Source organism: Amphiura filiformis, chromosome 1 (genome assembly GCF_039555335.1).
Source record: "Amphiura filiformis chromosome 1, Afil_fr2py, whole genome shotgun sequence".
NCBI lineage: Eukaryota > Metazoa > Echinodermata > Ophiuroidea > Amphilepidida > Amphiuridae > Amphiura > Amphiura filiformis.
Window position 1 is genome coordinate 5,241,701 of NC_092628.1, and position 23,409 is coordinate 5,265,109.

Sequence of the window (23,409 nt, forward strand, 5' to 3'; positions counted from 1 at the left end):
ATAATTTATAGTGTTTTTAAGTTTAAAAACATGCAGGCCTATACATGTTGTAAAGTGATGTTGTGTTTACACACTAAGTATAGGTTTCTCTATTTTGGTAAGGGCGTTTTAATTTAAGATATTCAAAGTTCTGAATGTCGTAGTAATTAATGAAAACCGCAGCAAAAAAGGTTTTATATATGAATGGTAAGCCTACCATTGAAAATGATGCTAAGATGTTAACCGATTCTACGTAGATGAACGAGAAACGGCGAGAAAAACAGCAGCGTCTATGATTGGCCATTTTAGCAAGCTCCGCGATTGGCCAAATCTAACCGTCCCAATCAGGTATCCCGGTTTATCGACCAATGAGAGTGCAGCAGATATATGATAAATAGCGATGTTTTCAGTGACAAACGTCATTCTGTATCGGGTCCTAGTCAGGACTCGTTATCAAATTCAGAGTCCAGGAGAGGACTCGCAGTCACCATCTCAATATTGAAACCTAGTCAGGTTTCATTATTCGATATCAGGTCCTAGTCTGGACTTGATATCATACTCGAGTCTAAGAAAGGACTCTATAGTTTCTACAAAAGAGACAGAAAAGGTTTTCGAACAAGAGAATGAACGGCTCTTTTCAGAGCCACCAAAACTTCACAAAAGACCGATATGATTGGTATAATATTTCAATATTCATAGTTTTGAATGTTATTAATGATATTTCAATATTCATAGTTTTGAATATTATAAACCATAAAGTATGACTTTGGTTATTTATAGATATTTCTTTTTAGAAACCAAGATAAGGTTTCACTATTATAGGCTGTTAGTATATAATTTAGAATTTCTCAGCAGAAGATTTTCTAATGTTTAAAGCAAGGTTAAAGTTTTATAACAAGGCTATTACTGGAAGCAGGTACCCTCTGTGCCCTTCGCCTTTTTATAATTTTGTTGTTTCAACCCCCATTTGTAGCGGTACCACCGGTGGAAGGAGGAGTAATGGTATGCAGCCATTTGTGCGGGTTTGAAGGGAGGGGGGGATAGTATTGACGCACGGACCTTACAGGTTCGTGGGCAGTTGATCCCTCGTTGAAGGTTTTAACCTATTTTGAAGCTTGTACCTAACCCAGTGAGGTCAGGTTAACTTGTAACCGAGCTTAGTTCTCAAGTAAGCCTATCAATATCTAACTTAGCCCGAGAGGGCAGTACTATAGAAATATCTCGTGCAAAGTAATTGCATTAAATAATGATTAAGGGCAATCATAATTTCCATTCATAACATAAAGTTTTCAAACTATTCGAAAAGAACAGCTTTATGATAAATAAGTTGTTAGTATACAACGACAATCACTCGCATTAAGTAGCGAAAGAAATCACTACTAAGCAAATATAGTTCGAACAAGAATATGGGTCGAAACTTTTAAGCCAAACAAAAGTATCAAGAAGAATATTAATTTGTAAGATTACAAATTGTCGAATCAAGAATTTCTAGCACTCGGAAAGGCCTAACTTCATACCAAATCCAGAAAAACCTAGTATCGTTTAATTTAAAAACGACAGTTTTCCTTCTACCAAAAACAAAGTTCATGTTTTTGATCCATCACATAAAGAACGGCTCTTTTCAGAGCCACCAAAAGTTCTTAAAAGTAAGTCTACTTTTATATAGGTTTGTGAAAGGGACAGATTTTACCCTTCAAAAGCGATAAGTTCATCGCACAAGATATTACGGAAAGTATTCTCCGTAAAATGAACGGCTTTCTTCAGAGCCAAGAAAACTTCAAAAAGAAAGTCGGTTGACCAGCGAGTCTTCCGAGAAGTAGAAATTATTTATAATAATTTTTACTTTATGCATAGGTCAGAAATAGACCTTAACAGTGCTACTGATGAGATCCCTTGAGGATCGAAACAGGCTTGTCTAGCTAACTGTATGCTTTTTTATCCAAGCCGGTCGGCATGGATATTTATATCTATACAAGTAATAGTTATTACTTATAATAAGAATAATTTATAGTGTTTTTAAGTTTAAAAACATGCAGGCCTATACATGTTGTAAAGTGATGTTGTGTTTACACACTAAGTATAGGTTTCTCTATTTTGGTAAGGGCGTTTTAATTTAAGATATTCAAAGTTCTGAATGTCGTAGTAATTAATGAAAACCGCAGCAAAAAAGGTTTTATATATGAATGGTAAGCCTACCATTGAAAATGATGCTAAGATGTTAACCGATTCTACGAGATGAACGAGAAACGGCGAGAAAAACAGCAGCGTCTATGATTGGCCATTTTAGCAAGCTCATGATTGGCCAAATCTAACCGTCCCAATCAGGTATCCCGGTTTATCGACCAATGAGAGTGCAGCAGATATATGATAAATAGCGATGTTTTCAGTGACAAACGTCATTCTGTATCGGGTCCTAGTCAGGACTCGTTATCAAATTCAGAGTCCAGGAGAGGACTCGCAGTCACCATCCTCAATATTGAAACCTAGTCAGGTTTCATTATTCGGTATCAGGTCCTAGTCTGGACTTGATATCATACTCGAGTCTAAGAAAGGACTCTATAGTTTCTACAAAAGAGACAGAAAAGGTTTTCGAACCAAGAGAATGAACGGCTCTTTTCAGAGCCACCAAAACTTCACAAAAGACCGATATGATTGGTATAATATTTCAATATTCATAGTTTTGAATGTTATTAATGATATTTCAATATTCATAGTTTTGAATATTATAAACCATAAAGTATGACTTTGGTTATTTATAGATATTTCTTTTTAGAAACCAAGATAAGGTTTCACTATTATAGGCTGTTAGTATATAATTTAGAATTTCTCAGCAGAAGATTTTCTAATGTTTAAAGCAAGGTTAAAGTTTTATAACAAGGCTATTACTGGAAGCAGGTACCCTCTGTGCCCTTCGCCTTTTTATAATTTTGTTGTTTCAACCCCCATTTGTAGCGGTACCACCGGTGGAAGGAGGAGTAATGGTATGCAGCCATTTGTGCGGGTTTGAAGGGAGGGGGGGATAGTATTGACGCACGGACCTTACAGGTTCGTGGGCAGTTGATCCTCGTTGAAGGTTTTAACCTATTTTGAAGCTTGTACCTAACCCAGTGAGGTCAGGTTAACTTGTAACCGAGCTTAGTTCTCAAGTAAGCCTATCAATATCTAACTTAGCCCGAGAGGGCAGTACTATAGAAATATCTCGTGCAAAGTAATTGCATTAAATAATGATTAAGGGCAATCATAATTTCCATTCATAACATAAAGTTTTCAAACTATTCGGAAAAGAACAGCTTTATGATAAATAAGTTGTTAGTATACAACGACAATCACTGCGCATTAAGTAGCGAAAGAAATCACTACTAAGCAAATATAGTTCGAACAAGAATATGGGTCGAAACTTTTAAGCGAAACAAAAGTATCAAGAAGAATATTAATTTGTAAGATTACAAATTGTCGAATCAAGAATTTCTAGCACTCGGAAAGGCCTAACTTCATACCAAATCCAGAAAAACCTAGTATCGTTTAATTTAAAAACGACAGTTTTCCTTCTACCAAAAACAAAGTTCATGTTTTTGATCCATCACACAAAGAACGGCTCTTTTCAGAGCCACCAAACGTTCTTAAAAGTAAGTCTACTTTTATATAGGTTTGTGAAAGGGACAGATTTTACCCTTCAAAAGCGATAAGTTCATCGCACAAGATATTACGGAAAGTATTCTCCGTAAAATGAACGGCTTTCTTCAGAGCCAAGAAAACTTCAAAAAAAAGTCGGTTGACCAGCGAGTCTTCCGAGAAGTAGAAATTATTTATAATAATTTTTACTTTATGCATAGGTCAGAAATAGACCTTAACAGTGCTACTGATGAGATCCCTTGAGGATCGAAACAGGCTTGTCTAGCTAACTGTATGCTTTTTTATCCAAGCCGGTCGGCATGGATATTTATATCTATACAAGTAATAGTTATTACTTATAATAAGAATAATTTATAGTGTTTTTAAGTTTAAAAACATGCAGGCCTATACATGTTGTAAAGTGATGTTGTGTTTACACACTAAGTATAGGTTTCTCTATTTTGGTAAGGGCGTTTTAATTTAAGATATTCAAAGTTCTGAATGTCGTAGTAATTAATGAAAACCGAAACAAAAAAGGTTTTATATATGAATGGTAAGCCTACCATTGAAAATGATGCTAAGATGTTAACCGATTCTACGTAGATGAACGAAAACGGCGAGAAAAACAGCAGCGCCTATGATTGGCCATTTTAGCAAGCTCCGCGATTGGCCAAATCTAACCGTCCAATCAGGTATCCCGGTTTATCGACCAATGAGAGTGCAGCAGATATATGATAAATAGCGATGTTTTCAGTGACAAACGTCATTCTGTATCGGGTCCTAGTCAGGACTCGTTATCAAATTCAGAGTCCAGGAGAGGACTCGCAGTCACCATCCTCAATATTGAAACCTAGTCAGGTTTCATTATTCGGTATCAGGTCCTAGTCTGGACTTGATATCATACTCGAGTCTAAGAAAGGACTCTATAGTTTCTACAAAAGAGACAGAAAAGGTTTTCGAACCGCAGAATGAACGGCTCTTTTCAGAGCCACCAAAACTTCACAAAAGACCGATATGATTGGTATAATATTTCAATATTCATAGTTTTGAATGTTATTAATGATATTTCAATATTCATAGTTTTGAATATTATAAACCATAAAGTATGACTTTGGTTATTTATAGATATTTCTTTTTAGAAACCAAGATAAGGTTTCACTATTATAGGCTGTTAGTATATAATTTAGAATTTCTCAGCAGAAGATTTTCTAATGTTTAAAGCAAGGTTAAAGTTTTATAACAAGGCTATTACTGGAAGCAGGTACCCTCTGTGCCCTTCGCCTTTTTATAATTTTGTTGTTTCAACCCCATTTGTAGCGGTACCACCGGTGGAAGGAGGAGTAATGGTATGCAGCCATTTGTGCGGGTTTGAAGGGAGGGGGGGATAGTATTGACGCACGGACCTTACAGGTTCGTGGGCAGTTGATCCCTCGTTGAAGGTTTTAACCTATTTTGAAGCTTGTACCTAACCCAGTGAGGTCAGGTTAACTTGTAACCGAGCTTAGTTCTCAAGTAAGCCTATCAATATCTAACTTAGCCCGAGAGGGCAGTACTATAGAAATATCTCGTGCAAAGTAATTGCATTAAATAATGATTAAGGGCAATCATAATTTCCATTCATAACATAAAGTTTTCAAACTATTCGAAAAGAACAGCTTTATGATAAATAAGTTGTTAGTATACAACGACAATCACTGCGCATTAAGTAGTGAAAGAAATCACTACTAAGCAAATATAGTTCGAACAAGAATATGGGTCGAAACTTTTAAGCGAAACAAAAGTATCGCGAGAATATTAATTTGTAAGATTACAAATTGTCGAATCAAGAATTTCTAGCACTCGGAAAGGCCTAACTTCATACCAAATCCAGAAAAACCTAGTATCGTTTAATTTAAAAACGACAGTTTTCCTCTACCAAAAACAAAGTTCATGTTTTTGATCCATCACACAAAGAACGGCTCTTTTCAGAGCCACCAAAAGTTCTTAAAAGTAAGTCTACTTTTATATAGGTTTGTGAAAGGGACAGATTTTACCCTTCAAAAGCGATAAGTTCATCGCACAAGATATTACGGAAAGTATTCTCCGTAAAATGAACGGCTTTCTTCAGAGCCAAGAAAACTTCAAAAAGAAAGTCGGTTGACCAGCGAGTCTTCCGAGAAGTAGAAATTATTTATAATAATTTTTACTTTATGCATAGGTCAGAAATAGACCTTAACAGTGCTACTGATGAGATCCCTTGAGGATCGAAACAGGCTTGTCTAGCTAACTGTATGCTTTTTATCCAAGCCGGTTGGCATGGATATTTATATCTATACAAGTAATAGTTATTACTTATAATAAGAATAATTTATAGTGTTTTTAAGTTTAAAAACATGCAGGCCTATACATGTTGTAAAGTGATGTTGTGTTTACACACTAAGTATAGGTTTCTCTATTTTGGTAAGGGCGTTTTAATTTAAGATATTCAAAGTTCTGAATGTCGTAGTAATTAATGAAAACCGCAGCAAAAAAGGTTTTATATATGAATGGTAAGCCTACCATTGAAAATGATGCTAAGATGTTAACCGATTCTACGTAGATGAACGAGAAACGGCGAGAAAAACAGCAGCGTCTATGATTGGCCATTTTAGCAAGCTCCGCGATTGGCCAAATCTAACCGTCCAATCAGGTATCCCGGTTTATCGACCAATGAGAGTGCAGCAGATATATGATAAATAGCGATGTTTTCAGTGACAAACGTCATTCTGTATCGGGTCCTAGTCAGGACTCGTTATCAAATTCAGAGTCCAGGAGAGGACTCGCAGTCACCATCCTCAATATTGAAACCTAGTCAGGTTTCATTATTCGGTATCAGGTCCTAGTCTGGACTTGATATCATACTCGAGTCTAAGAAAGGACTCTATAGTTTCTACAAAAGAGACAGAAAAGGTTTTCGAACACATGCAGAATGAACGGCTCTTTTCAGAGCCACCAAAACTTCACAAAAGACCGATATGATTGGTATAATATTTCAATATTCATAGTTTTGAATGTTATTAATGATATTTCAATATTCATAGTTTTGAATATTATAAACCATAAAGTATGACTTTGGTTATTTATAGATATTTCTTTTTAGAAACCAAGATAAGGTTTCACTATTATAGGCTGTTAGTATATAATTTAGAATTTCTCAGCAGAAGATTTTCTAATGTTTAAAGCAAGGTTAAAGTTTTATAACAAGGCTATTACTGGAAGCAGGTACCCTCTGTGCCCTTCGCCTTTTTATAATGATGCTGTTCCAAGCCTGCAAAAAACATCGCGCTGGGAACCGGTAATCCTGAAGACTCGTCGGCAAGCGACATATTCGTCGGCATTGAAACGAGACAATCAAAGACGTGGTGTAAACAATGCAAATCGTGACACTGATGTTCGTTACAGACATGATGAAAGTCACTCAATAACTCGTCGGCAACCCTTTTCGGCGGCATTGAAACGTGACAATCTAAGACACGGTGAAAACAATGTCAATCGGGACAATGATATACGCTATAGCCAGGATGAAAACCTCTCAATGACTCGTCGGCAAACTTATTCGGCGGCATTGAAACGGGACAATATAAGACATGCCAATCGCGACATTCATGTTCACTATGGTCACGACGGAAGTCACGCAATGTACTCAGGATGCCACAAATGTGGGTTGAAAAATCATAACGCTGATACTTGCTTCCATCGTGAAAGACTGCAGTGTCACAAATGTCACAAATGTCACAAATTTGGTCACAAAGCAAATTACTGTAAGATAAATAATGTATTTTCCAATTGAAGTGTAGGCCATGACCAGGGTGCCGACACTAATGATCATGTTAGTCTGAGTTCCTCTGACAATAATAATACTATGTATATTCATGGTGATAATCATGTTGTTAATAATAATGTTGTTAATAGTAATGTTGCCATGGTTGTTGGTAATCATATTGTTGATAATCATGTTACTGATAATAGTGCTGTTGATAATAATGTTTTTTATAATAATGTTGTTGATAATCATGTTGATAATAATCATGTTGATGATAATAATGTTGTTGATAATAATGTTGATGATAAGCTTGTTGATGATAATAATGTTGATGAAAATGATGTTCATGATAATTATGTTGTTCATAATAATGTTGATGATAATCATGCTATTAATAATGATGTTGTTGATAATTATGTTGTTGATAATCATATTGATCGTAATAATGTTGTTGATGATCATGTTGATCATGATAATGTTTTTGATAATGATGTTGTTAATGATGAAGTTGATCATAGTAATGTTGTTGATAATTATGTTGTTGATAACCATGTTGTTGATAATAATGTTGTCGATAATCATGTAGATCATAATAATGCTGTCGATAATCAGGTTGATCATAATAATGTTGTTTTACCCAGCACTGAACCACCGTGTACTCATGTAAATGAAGATGAAAATGTCACTGATAAGACTGATTTTGTTTCAAACCATGCAGAGTATTGCAACTTCAGGATGGCAAAGTTCCCCATTTAAAACCAAGGGTATAAAATTTGCACATATTAATGTCCATAGTCTTATTGGTAAAATTGACGAGTTCAGATATTTATGTGGTAATACTTTTGATGTTATCTGCGTCAATGAAACTTTATGTGATCATACAATCAATGATGATGAATTGAAGTTAGATGGGTACAATATTTTGAGATGTGATCGCAACAGAGGCGGAGGAGGTGTCGCTGTTTTTATCAATGATAGATTTAATTGTAAAAGACGGGATGATTTATGTGATAATACAGTTGAATGTATTTGGGTAGAAGTTACCCCTCCACATATGAGTTCAATCCTTATTTGTGCAGTGTATAATCCAGATGGCAAAATAATGCTTTTTCTAACAAGCTATCAATTATGTTATCAAATCGTCTGTTGAGAAGAAAGAGCTTGTATTACTTGGTGATTTTAATTGTGATTTTTCAATTGGTATTGATAGTAGTAAACAAACCAAAGATTTAAAGTTTGTTTGTGATATGTTCCAACTACAACAGTTCATTACTGTTCCAACTCGAGTGACGCCTACAAGTAAAACAATTATTGATTTATTTTTTACATCGAAATGTGAATTGTATGGAGAAAGCGGTGTTATACAAACTGCCATAAGTGATCACTTTATGATCTATGCGATTCGAAATGCAAGGCCTATCAAGGGTGGCCATAAGACAGTTGATTATCGCTGTTTTAAATATTTTAATGAACAAATGTTTGTGAATGATCTCCATAAAATACCATGGTGTAATATTGCTGATTATGATGATGTTGATGTTGCATTGAAAAATTGGGATACCATGTTCTTTGATGTAATAAACCGTCATTTACCACAGAAAAGTAAGCGTGTTAAGACCTCCCCAGCTCCTTGGTTAAGTGGGGAGATTAAGAAGAAAATGTTACAAAGAGATTCTCTTCACCGTTCGGCAGTTCGTACAAATAATGTTCTTGACTGGGAGGCATATAAAAGAGCACGTAATGATGTAACATGTAAGATAAGATCTTCTAAGAGTGATTATTATAAGAACTTAATCAGTCAAAATAGTAAAAACTCCAGTAAACTATGGCAATCTCTTAAAAAGGTCCTTCCAACTAAGAAATCTTCAAATCCATCATCCATTGTTTATGATGGTAACGTTTTAACATCTGACGATGATATTTCAAATGGCCTTAACAAACATTTTGCAAATGTTGCAACAAAGTTAATTGGTAGTTGTAATAATAATTGTACTGGTAATGTTAAGAATGAAAGTGTTAGTTGAGTAAAGTTAGCCCTCTCCTTGATTTACCTCTCATAACTCCTGAGTTTGTTGACAAGGAAATTCGTGCAATGAGTGCTAATAAGGCCACTGGTCTTGATGATTTAAGTTGTAGAGTACTCAAATTAGCTCGTCCTGCTATTGTAGACAGCTTGACACACATTTTAAACCTATCCTTGTCAAAGGGTATTTTCCCAACTGCATGGAAAGAGGCTAAGGTTACACCATTGCATAAAGGTGGTAATCTCGACGACACTAACAATTACAGGCCTATTTCAATTCTGCCTGTGGTAAGTAAAATAATTGAAAGGGCAGTGCATAATCATGTATATTCTTATGTAACACAGCATGGCATTTTAAATGAGCACCAGTCAGGTTTTCGGCCAGGGCATTCTACTGATACCGCTCTTATAGACATGGTGGACGACTGGCTCTCAAATATTAATTCAGGTAAAATGACCGGCGTGGCCTTTATCGACTTACGTAAGGCATTCGATACTGTAAACCATGATATCTTGATTAATAAATTGTGTGATATTGGTGCATCTAGTAACACTCTAAAATGGTTTAGGTCATATCTGACTGGAAGAATGCAAAGAGTTTTATTTAATGGTATTGTTTCTGATGCACTTCCGTGAAAACGGGAGTTCCACAAGGCAGTATCCTTGGGCCACTTTTGTTTCTTATTTTTATTAATGATATGCCAATGGTAATTAAACATGGAAAGATCTCAATGTACGCTGATGATACCACACTATATGTTAGTGGAAGTGATGTTAATGTAATATCCAAGAAGCTCACCGATGATATGGAAAAAATTACTAAGTGGCTTCGTAAAAACATGCTTTTCCTCAATACTGACAAAACAAATGTTATGCTATTGGGCAGTAGTTCAAAATTACGCAATGTTCATGATGATTCCTTTTCAGTTATGGTAAATGGTTGTAAACTTGACAGGGTAAATAAGGCTAAATGTTTGGGTGTGGTAATTGACGATGAGTTGCTGTGGCAAATGGTGTTACTCAGAAAGTTTTCTGTAAGATAGCTCTTCTAAGGCGTCTTAGCACATTTCTTGATGCCAATATTTTAAATATTTTGTATAAGTCATTGATTCAGCCCCAGTTTGACTACTGCAGTGCTGTATGGTTTGGTAGATACAACGAGGATGTCCATAAACTCAGTGTATTACAAAAACGTTGTGCCAGAATTATATTGAGTGTTAATTATCTAACTTCATCTGATATTATGTTTCCAATGTTAGGATGGAAGTCACTTCAAGACCGTTGTAACTATTTTAAGGCTTTATTGATGTATAAATCTCTAAATAGTTTGGCTCCATCATATCTCTCTTCAAAATTCAATTATATTTCAGATAGACATTGTGTTAATACTGAGACAAGCAAGCAGCTGATCTGCTGGCGCTACCACCATGTTCCAATGGCAATGATACTGAATATTTCAAGTCTTCATTTTCCTATAGTGGTGTTCAAGTATGGAACAAAATTAATCTTGACATCAGAAAGTCACCAAGTATTCAATGTTTTAAGCGCATGTACAATTTATGATGAACATAATGTTTGTTGCTTTAGGACCAATATTGGTCCATTTTGCATTAAGAGTATATCGTATGTTTTGGTTAATCTTGATGAATTTGGTTGTTATTTGTATCTTATTTTATGTTATTGTTAATTATCTCATCATGGTTGATGCGCACAAAACATCATGATAAACAGTATCTTCATTTTATGTTTGTATATAATTATGTGGGGTGCGTGTGGGGGGGGGGGGTGAGTGTATAAGGTGTGAGTTTTTACGTGAGGGGTGAAGTAGTGTGGGATGTGTATGTTTGTGCGGTAGTGGAGATATGAGGACGATAATGTTGTGTGGGGAGTAGTGCAGTGGTGGATATTTGAGGGTGATAGGAGAATATGAGTTCAATATGAGTTTGATTTTGATTCGGATTTGTGCAATATATTTGATTATAATTTTGTGCCATGTTGAGTTACCAATATTATAGTAGTACTTTGTAATGATTTGTTCTTAACATTGTATTAGTTTCAGGATGCACACAGGATCACTGAAGTGTTACATGGCCAAAATTGAGTTTTCATCACTAATGTCATCTTCAAACCGTATTTTATCTTGTCATTAATAGATTTTAAAGAAATCTTAAAATTTGAACCATAAGAAAAGCTATTTTAAAGACCCTTTTTCATTAAAAATTAGTCAAAATGCAAAAGCAAATAAATCATTGTTTTCCCGCAATAGATCGGCGTTCTAAATGCTGCGTACTGCGGCGTACAGCTAGCAAAGACACGCACACATGGTAAACTGGATGGGCGAGGTGATTGCTGATTGAGGCGATGGAGTCGCCAATCGCGATCACTGCCGTATTTTATCGTATTGATCTCTTCCAAGGTAGGTAAAGCTTGCACCACCGTCCCCGTCCCAGAATCAGTAGGCCTACTCGATAAATTTCGCCAAAGAGTGCAGCTGGTATAGTGGTATAAATTAGTCTTTTTTATATGAACATAATAGTGAATTTTTTGTTTGTTTTTGTTTTGTTTTTCAAGTTTCATTCTGAACTTGAAAAGATGAAATTTATCTGTAAGAAGTAGTTACCCGTAAGAAGCCCTGTAATGATGACGCAATCTGGTAGATACGATAGAAAACATAGGCCCTAAATATTTTGCTAGTAGGCTAGACTTAGCCCGTATAGTACATCATTAGGCTTATTATTTTATGTCTAAAAATGTGTTTTATTTCATTCGTTCATTCATTCATTCATTCATTTCATGACCATTAATGCAATGTCAAAAACGTTGACATGTCAATACATCATATATCGACCATCTATAGCATAGGCCTACAACTCTATTTCAAAAATGTCTATATTTGAAATCGGCATAGCGAGCACGCGTTTATGAAAGCATTTTCATGAATGTTTTAATGCTAAATAATAATTTCAAACGAGAAATATAATCGAAAACGCAAATTCGTGCTTTTTTCATAACCCATTTTAACTACATTTCCATTAGTAGGCCTATTAGGTCTACCATATGCCATGATTGCGATAAAAGCTTTTGGTTTTACAACACTTTTTGCGAATGTTTTGGCCGAATGCCTTTTTATTTGCAATGTTTGTCTGGCTTTCAACTTTCATGTTTATAATGTTTTCTGCATACTTTAAAAGGCAAACTGCTTTAAAGCATTTTTCGTGAATGTTTTCATGCAGTGTTTTAAAACGCTCTTTATAGCATGATGCCTATATACGGTAGGCCTACTGCATAAACCACAATCTAATTTAAAGCCATAAGTGTTCCATTTTCTACTTTTGAAATTCGGTTTTGTTAGGCTATGTCAATTTCCGTGTTTTTCAGTTGTCTTGTGACCTCTCCGTGTTTTGCCCATTTAACATTATATAGGCCTACTTTTTGTCCGTTTTACAAGTTTATTCAAGACATATTACAACTTTTACCCCACTTTTTACACGTTTATTTGATTGAAAACAACAACAGACACACTTTTTTTAAATTTTTGTTGTTGTATTTTATTCAGTTTTTATGCGGTACAAAATATTTTACAACTTTATTGTGGCTTTAGGCCTATAATCATGATAATAGGCCTATGACTTTTGTACATGTACGTGTTTGATATTCCGTAAAAAGTTAAAAATAAAATATGATAACAACAAACAATTACAATAACAAAAACGGAATATTGAGTAATGACACATCAGAATCTTTTAAAATTTTACTTGGGATTCCCCTGTGGTGTAGGCCTAGCTATAACGGGCGTTAAAATGCCTATCTTTGGTGCGGACGGGCCGCTGTGGTGCCTCTCAAGCACCAACTAAAAAGAAAAAGCAACGAGAAGTAACAACATCATGTTTGCGGTTCAGAAAAGGACAATGAACATAAAAATGCAATATTTGTCAACACACAAAAAAGAAAATCACCAAAAAACGATAAATTAAAAACATTGCATTTTAAAACAAAATTATGAAAATTAGGACAAAACAGAAATCGCAATTATCATGATTATGTCTCAATGTATTCTTCATTTCATAAAACTTCCTGATTATCTGCTAAAATAATTGCTTGTCAGTTATTCTGTGCTACTTTTAATGTTCTGATGCCCGCAAATTTTAATACAGAGCATGATCTTTTTTTATACGGAACAGGACAAAATTGTGCTTAAATAATCATGGTTTCGTTCGCGGCAACACGACCATCATGCACTGTGCAATTTATTTGCGTAACCTGTCTGTCTGTCCGCGCGCCCTGTCGCTCCTCAAACGCCAACGCGACGCCGCGGCCTTGCCGGACGCTCTGCTGCACCATGGAAACAAGACTGCAGTAAATAAAATGGCAGCTCCATGTGGATAAACATCTGCCGAATGTGCACGGATAATTTTGTCATATTGTATATTTTACCTTCTAAATCACCAAAAAAATGCCAATCTGCTGCAGTTGGACGCCCCTTCTCATTTTCTTACTTGACCAAACGTCACAAGTCACCGGATTATATATTTACGGAATAATCTTCAAAAATGGACCTAAAATCCGCTGTATTTTTCTAAATCGCGATTTTCGGCAAGTTCACTTTTGACCACTTTTAACCATTTTTGGTCCGCCATAGCGTCTAAATGAAGCATCACTGAGGTAAGTTTTTAAGTCGAACGTTTAGATATGGCCAAAATCTAGATAGTGTTTTTTCATTTTTTTAAATTAGGGTCTATAACTTTTTTTATCACCCATGATTCAAAAATTTGAACACGGGTCACACGTTTTTACTGATTTTTTGCCTATATTTTAAAAACTAAGCAAAATTTCGAAAAAATAAAAAAAAAATCTCTAGATTTATTTGTCTAAATTAATAAAATTCATGTTTTACAGTTTTTGATTTTCAAATAATTTTTTTATGGCGGACCAAAAATTTTTGGTCAAAAAGCCATTTTTTGGATTTTCTCAAGAATTGTACTTTTTGACCCAAAACTGACATTTTAAATGGATTTATGAGCTCATTTCCTTTCAAAAAATGTATACTTTTATATACTTTACATGAAGAGTTTTCGAGTTATGCAGGGCCCCGTGTAAGAACAGCATTTTAGCTGATCGGGCCACCCTGGGTAAATATGATGCAATATTATTGTGTACAATTTTAGTTTGAAAAATCTGAAAATGGGTTAAATGAAGGCCCAAATTGAAGCCATTCATGGATAAGTTTTCAGATAATTGTATAAATTATTGCTTTTAGTGTTGGATGCAGGCGCGTAGCTAGGCGTATAAAGGTGGGGCGCCCAATAGACGGACCCAATATGACACAGAAAGAAATGTAAAAAATGGCATAAGCGGGCATTCCGTCATTTCTTGCGATGCAGGGGTGTCTGAGGGAGGATGTGCACTTTCAGAAGTTAAAACTTTTGCAAAATGAAGACCCAATTGAAGCGATTTGTTGGACCATTTTAGCACTATATTAGTGTGTAAAACTTTAGTTTGAAAAAGCTGAAAATTTGTGAAATGAGCGTTCCATGAAGCCTTTCGCGCAAATTTCGTGGACAAGTTTTCCCTATTATTGTAGGCCTATAAATTATGTTGAAACATAAATTGGCAAATGTCAAAAGGAGAAGCGAAAATTGCCACTTGTTTGTCCACTACGCAGGGGGGTGTCTGAGGGGGGATGTTCCGCCCTCAGAAGTAAGAAACTTATGCAAAATGAAGACCTAATTGAAGCGATTTGGTGGACCATTTTAGCACTACAATGTATAAGTGAGAAATGTTTAGTTTGAAAAAGTCGAAAATTTGTCAAATGACGGTCCATGAAGCCTTTCGTGGACAAGTAGTTTTCCCTAGTACTATTGTAGGCCTATAAATTCTATTAAACATAGGGCCTAAATTGGCAAATGTTGAAAGCAGAAGCGAATAAATAGGCACTTGTTTACCCACTATGTAGGGGGTGTTTGAGGAGGATGTTCCCCTTCAGAACTTGGGAAATTTTGCAAAATAAAGGTCCAATTGAAGCCATTTTGGTGCATCATTTTTACACTATTTAAGTTGAGACTTGCAATTAAAGCATGCATGGATCGATGTTGAAGTCAGCATGAGACCCGACTGCGCGTTTTTTTAGGCATGTGCCTACTATCATGACTATACGCGCAATTCAGTTAACTTTTTTCTCTCCTCCTTTTCTCCCTTTGCTCTTCTCTTTTTCTCCTTTTTTCCCTGTCTTTTTCTCTTCTCTTCTTTTCTTTTCAAAAAAGTGGGGCGCCCATGGGCGCCCGCTTGCGACGCGCCTGATTGGATGTCCTAATACAGGGTAGTTGGAAAATTTTGCAAAATGAAGGTCCAATTGAAGCCATTTCATGCATCATTTTTACACTTTCTTTAAGCATATTAAGGGTCTAGAATAGAGATTTGATTATTTATGTTCACCCAGACATGTTACACACAGCACTTTATGGGTTAAAAGTGGGGGGGGCAGGCCCCCTGGTCAAAAAAGTGGAGGGGCCACTGCCCGCCCCCCGGTTCCGCTGCCACCGAGTATACATTAAGCTTTAAGGATAATTGTGGTGTAGGTGGTTACATAGAAGAGTGCATGAATAATGAATGAATAAGTCAAAGCAGGAAGCAGAGATAATGCTTTTTATTTTCATTTAAACATGAATGCAATTTTCAATGCTATTTTAAGTGACACCAAATTATGGACCATTTTGACATTAGCAGGCCTACTCTTAAAATTAACTCCTCACAAATGAATACAATCAATTCAAATTTGACAAGTATAATTATTTTGAGGGGGACATAACAGAAGCTTGTCAAAAAGACAAGGAAATCTGTTCAAATATTTGAAGCGGATAACATGGATAACAAGTGATCTGACATTTATGAGACATGTGCCTTAACCACTTGGCCATGATAGCTTTATGATTAGGCTGACTGAAATTTAAACTCATAAGCTTTACCTCAAAATTAGGTTTGCCTGCATAGGAATGGGTCAATATGTTTGCTCCAACTAAATGTGTTGATTTTTTAAAGGTATGCAGCCCAATTAGACAGCTGAGACACATTTGGGATGTCACAAACATTACCATAGTAACATTTAACCCTAGCATGAAATAAACACATGTTTATGGTATTTCAACCCTAATGACAATCAAGTCACAGACAAATCCCAACCTCTCACAATCCCCTAAATTACATAAGGGTTCCCTGTTACCTCATGTGGCAATGTTTGTGACATCCCGGGGAATGGCCCATTATAAATGGAAAAATGTTTTTGGAAGAAATCAGCACATTATTTTTGTCAGCCTGCTTTTATAGGGACACCCTGTACATGGTCTACTGGCACCCTTTATTAATGGAAACAATTTGTCAAGTTGGATTATTAATTCATTAATTATTTACATTCATATATGATGAGACCATGTATCCCATGCCAGGCAGCAAAGATGACACAAGCTGTACTGAATCTGCTCTTGATATCAAAACCAATATTATACACTCTGATTTGACATTATTCATTTTTTAAATAGAATCTCTGCTCATTTATTTTTGATTCTGCATCTAGATATAAGCTTACTGATCATTTTGATTATATTACCACTGATTATCTTATCAAAATTAATAGTTTCAGTTTTATTTTAACAAATAACTATCCCAATTGACAAGATCTCCAAGTTTTTCCAACTCAAGTTGGGTCATTTATGACAAGAATCATTAGAATCTATTCATTTTTAAAAATGACAAAGCAATCTTATCAAATTTTGATGAGAATATCCAATATCTTCATTTTGAAGAAAAATCTGTTACGTCACAGGTTTCTATTCAAATATGAGTTGATCAATTTAAGGTTATTAATTATTAATTATTTTAAACTGTTGTGATTTGGTAGTTCACAGCATCTTACGAATGTTAGGGAGCTTTGGCAAAAACTGCATTGGTCAATTCATAGCGAGTGTGTAGAAGAATTACAATATCACAGATATACTTTTGTAGGTGCTGCGGTTCTTGAGTTACGTTGTAAAGAGGGCGGAAACAACAACACTTTTGTAAAACGTACATAACTCATTAACAACAATAAATTAAGCAAGTTTGCAAAGTATACGATTTGTAGAATTTGCAAAACATCAAGGTGTTAATTTTTAATAATATATTGATCTACATAATGAAAATCGATTTTTAGGTTGCTTCGACCAACAATACCTCGTCTACCCTTAAGAGTGTATACAATATGGTACCAGGTACTGAATTGATGGTATTTCACAAATATTAATTTTATTTCAGGTATTTTAATCATCAAGATTTCTGCTGCTGTGCAAGGCTGGTGTAGTAGTGTTTAATCTGACACACAATATGCCTACGTAGGCTACATTACAAACGGTAGGCCTTATGTGTGCGTGATTTTTAATAACTTTCTGTTGTGCATACATGCAAAATCCAATGTTGCATGCATGCAATTGTTAACAATAATCAGGCATGAGAATGGCTTTTTTGAAAACTGCCTGAAAAAAGCACATGAATTTGGCCTTCAAAGGTCCAAAACAGGCTAAAAAATAAACAACAAAAAATGAGTAAATTGGGACATTCAAAACAGCCTGAATTCAGGCAAAAGCCTGAAAATTCTCATGCCTGAATAATGCAATGAACTTGTCTAGACACAAATATTATGTTATTTCAATACTACAATATTGTGCATAAATATTGGATCAGAACCAATGACTTGCAAACACTGAACTTTGAACTCTGTCAGGTGAGTGATACAGTTACAAATTTGGCACAAATCCATGATCTATTTTTACGAAGATACTTATAGAATGAATTTGATTTGATTTCAAATTCAGAATGTACCATGTGTCATGCACTCACACAATTAATTAGCTGCTTGGTCCAAATGTGCCAAAATCAGGATTTTGTTGACTTTTGTCATCACTGTCATGGTTTTAGCAAATGACTGATTGTTCAACAGAAGTACTTGATCAGACCCGTAACCAAGGGGGGATGCCCCCCCCCCCCCTCCATTGCCAAAGGCCCAAAATGAAAACAAGCACTGACATAATGGAGGGGGATAGGGCTTTTTCAATTGCTTCACCACGTCTCTGGAATACTCTGCCAACCTACATTAAACTAAGTACATCTTTAACACAGTTTAAAAGTTCTTTAAAAACTCACTTAATGAAAGAAGCATTTTACTGATGTGCATCACCATATTTTGTTCACCTATTGATTGTTGTTCATGTGTAGATTAAGTTGTAATGAAAATTAATTTTTATTTTGTAGTTTAAGTTAATCTATGTATCGCGCCTTGAGCGCCATTTATTTGGTGGAGATGTGCGCATTAGAAATTCACATTATTATTATTATTATTATTATAATTTCTAGAAACTGCTTTAACATGTGTATTTCCCTATACTTTGAAAAGGGAAGTTCCACGCCAAATTACCTGAAATCAGGAAATTTCCTGAAGATTTACATCCAGGCTACCAAAAAGTCCCCTTTTGGCCTGTACTTGATCAATCAACATGTTTACACCGAGCACCTTGCATCCCTGTACTTTTATTCCATCATATTTTTAACCCGTTCACTATCTACTGGGTTCTTTCAGGGCAACAATTCACTATCCACATATTTTAGTGGGAAGGATGGAAGTCCACAAAAACTTTTTTGTAACTTTCAAGCTCTATCAAGTTAAAGCCGTTGTAACATTTACTGAGGAGGGCACCCTCAATGTTTTTCACAATTACACAATTGTAATGTACTTGAATAAACTAACATACACTGCAAATATCAAGGCTTTAGGGGCTGTATCTGTGATACAATTTGAGATTTTCAATAAAACGATGTGTCCAGGCGGTTTATTCATACGATCAAAATATTAGTTGAATGCATATGTGATGTTCATAACACTGTACGTATATACATGGCATATGGGATTGTCATAACCAGGGTTCGAATTTGGCTGTATCGCATAGCAGTTTGCTCCACATTTTGAAGTAACTGCTACCCAATTTTGCATTTGTATACTATAGGACTTTTTATAGTGCTTTAGTATATGGAAGTATCCTGATTATGATGAATTAGCCAAAAACTACTACGCACAAATTTTTTAATTCGAACCCTGGTCATAACACATCAACAGGATCAAACTCAGTCACAATGGACAGCAGTGACATTCATTGAAGACATAGGCGCTGGAATTCAAGAATGATTTTCTTTGCGTCGCCTCATTTGTTTGGCTCGAAATTAAAAGGGGACATAATAATAGTGAAAACATTGGAAAACAAATGAGAATCTATTCTCGATGGAAGTCACACATTATTGCTCTACATTATGTAAGTACCTCTTAATGACTCACTAGCTACCTCATTTCAAAATAACATGAGTTATCCAGCATTTATGACATGGTACTTACCACATTGGAAGCAAATTTTCTAACTCTGAAGAATATGACTACGATAAACGTCGGTAGAAACTCCCAGACAAATAGTACTATACCAAACACTAAGAAACGAGTACCTTTTAAATAGCCCAAATCAGCCTGCAAAATAAAATGAATGAAAAATATGTCATCCTATTATATTGAATATGTGTATGTATGATGTATGTAATATAAAATGAATGTTGTTGAAAAAAGATTGCAACAAGATTGACTATTTTGAAGAACAACTCACACAATCTCCAAACATAATCTTCATATGTCAATTTATTTCAGGTATTTTGTAAAATAATTATTTAGTTTTCTATTTCATTAATGTTATGACCATGAGTTAATATTTTTATTAATTTTACGCTTGTTCATTTCCTTCTTTCATCTGTTTCCATAACCTTTCAACTTTCTTGTTTTGTTTGTAACTTGCCTTGTATGTTTCCTGTTGCTTCTTCTTCCCTGTTTACATTTGCAGGGTTATATATTTTCAGACAGAAGGGCTTATTTTTCCATAATATTATTCTTTTCCATGACTTGAAAATGGTATTTTTCTTCCAGATTATCCCAAAATAATTTCCCTGGTGAGTGCCATACCCACAAAGAAGGGAAATTGCAGTGAATATAGCATTGATTGTTCATCCACTTGTTACTTTCTGCTCCCTCCCTCATTCAATCAGACCCTTCACCCTTGATCTCTCTCTCCATTTCTCTATCTCCCCCAAAAAAAAAAATCCTAAAATCACTCTAGAATTGAGGGGAGCATTTCACAAATTTGCACAACCATTGTACAAGTGGTCAACTTCCAAAATATTTCACAATTACAATTACATAACTGGTACGGAATATACCACCTAAAATTTGATGACATCAATATAATCATTTGGAAAACATTTGCCTTTTGGACTGTTATCTTCACCAAGGATCACCTTATCTACATGTAATGTGTTTATTTAGATGATGATCACAAGATACAGAGATTGAGTAACTAAACCAGTGCTGACACTGATGGTACATAATACAAAATATGATTTGCATATTTGAAGATCAAGAGTACTTTATGAAGCTTGTGCAACAAAACAAAGGATTCCAACTCGGCAAACACAAAATGTTTTACAGAAAACGTTTAAATGTTATATGTATACCAGTATAAAAACGTTTTAAATAACATTCAAAAAACATTTTTGAAAACTTGATGCAAACATTATAAACAGAATGTTAAAAGTGTTGACAAAATATTATGCAAATATGTTTGCCTAACATATTAACGGTCACGTTTTGAAAATGTTTTCATGATCTTTATATGACCCGTGTTATGAAAACATTTTGAATAAAGATTTTTGTGTATGCTGGGAATACAATTTTTAGTGCAGTGATTTGTAGTGCGCTATGCACAGGAATAACCTCACAAGCCTCAGCATGCTTTTATACAGGAATTTGGTATTTGCTGACCATTGTGGCCCAAGACACACCATATTATAAATCATTTTTTTATACATTGTACATGTATACAATGATAAACCATCACAGCCTGGATCATCTCCATTGTACTGGTAACCAAGACAATAGCAGTTGCAGGGGAATTTCTAGTTCAATTAATTTTTTTCTAAAAACAAGCAAAGACTGCGACTGGGAACTCAAATTGCCAAACACCATACATACCGATTTAACATGTTTGCTTTTTTTTTTTCGTACTATGATGCGAGATCACTGCAAGTTAGATCTTTGTATACATTTTATGCCAGGATCAGGTGATCATGGATATGGTACATGATCATGTTAGTAGGAAGCAGGATTCAATTATCAAATGTGCTGTAATTTCTACACCAAACTGTGACCCACATTATTCACTGGAATCATCATCCATATGTGTCATGTATGCATGGTGGAAGTATGCTCTACATAAATTGAAGAACTCAGAACTAAAAGGGGACTAAGTCACATTGAGTACATTTCTAGATAAATGGCAAAGAAGGTTTTATGAAGTTTCAATGTAAGGAAGTGGTTTTGTCCATGCAGTTCAAATGTTGAATAACATTTCACTACATATGAAATTTGCACGGAGGGTGTAGATAGCCCCCTTCAGGAAAAATCTGACACTAATTTTTCATGATTTTGTGCCCCTTGGCCCTTTCAGTTCTGAGATCTTATGCTACCTTTGACAAAAGTAATGATGACAATTTATGTACCGTACTTTTTTGCATTTTGGTGCAAAGCATTCCCTCCCTATACACAATTTGAACATAACTGGCATTTCCTTTATTCCTCTTTTTTATGGCAACAGCTGAAATCTGGGAGATACCGCTGACGACATTTCGGCCAGGCACAAATGAGTGGAGTGACCTGGTGAAGGGGGTTGACTGTTGATAGCTGGTCAGGGCATTTTACAGGACAGGCAAGTGTATCAACAATGATTGGGACTGACTGTAACAAGGTCTTTTATCATCTTTTTCCAGATGAGCCACAGGGAGGAGATCTCGAGAGCGGATTTGATATTTTTTTTGGTCCTGCCTGCAGAGATTTGAACCTGGGACCTCGCACAACAAAGCCTAAGACCTCAAACAGTGTGCCACACTGCTCCCCTGCTTGAATTACATGCCATGTGGTTGCAAACTTGTCTTTAATATTGGTCAGAGGCTGATATCAGGCATACATCTCTGACACTGCAATTAATGCAATATTCTAGGAAGGTTAATTATAATATGTACATTATGTGGCATGTGCAGTGTTTAAACTAAAGGCACATACGTTTCAAAGGCAGAATGTATTTAAAATCACATCGAATGCCCTGAATGATGGTGTTTTATAAGAATCATTCGATTTTTGTTTTTTCATTGGTTATTTCCTTGTACTGAAAATGGTAATGAAAACCACATACCAGGGGGATTTCCCTACACAAACACAAGCACCTTTGATGAATAAGCACATCTGCCTGTAATATGTAACTGCCTCTCACAAATAAACTATGTACATTGTATGGTAAATAGTGTATCAGGAAATAACATGATCATTGTATATTTCCTATGTTCAGTACAAATTTCAATTGAATGAACACTGCCTGACATAGCATGACGATTTTTTGTGTACAATGCGCGATGTACGCCACTACGCCAGCATGTGCGACTGTGCGTGCACAACACAGAATTGAATCCAACCATGCCAACTCACTCGTGATTGGTTAGTATTGTATCTAAGGTTGTGACATGTGCGGTCATGTCATAGTTTGCAATACGCGATAAGCGATCGCAGTTGGATCAAGTACAGTTGTTGAAAGCTGTATTCATTCAATTGAAATTCCTACTGTAGATCTTGCTTAAGTGAAATACATATTTATTCAAATTGCACAGAATCATAACTCAAACTGACAGGGAATTTAGCCCCCAAATTAACCCATTTATTTCACATCTAGGGATACAGGCTATTTCATAGAATATGTTCAAAATAGCCTTTTGTAAAAATAACCACAAATATATATTTTGAGCCCTAGACTGAATAGAAAGTAGTCAAAAGATTTTATATAATAAACTATATTTAGTGAGGAAATTTAAACTAAACAAATTATTACTAAGTTTCACTTAATTACTAAGTTTCACT

General features: G+C 35.3%; 1 protein-coding gene across 1 annotated transcript in view; it reads right to left on the minus strand.

Moving 5' to 3' along the window:
• The window catches only part of LOC140148487 (G protein-coupled receptor 137Ba-like), a 47,193-nt gene that overhangs the window by 19,785 nt on the left and 3,999 nt on the right, over positions 1–23,409 (minus strand). Inside the window, exon 4 of the mRNA XM_072170856.1 lies at positions 19,804–19,929. Within this exon, the coding sequence (XP_072026957.1) occupies positions 19,804–19,929 (126 nt within the window). The remainder of the gene's footprint in view (positions 1–19,803; positions 19,930–23,409) is intronic.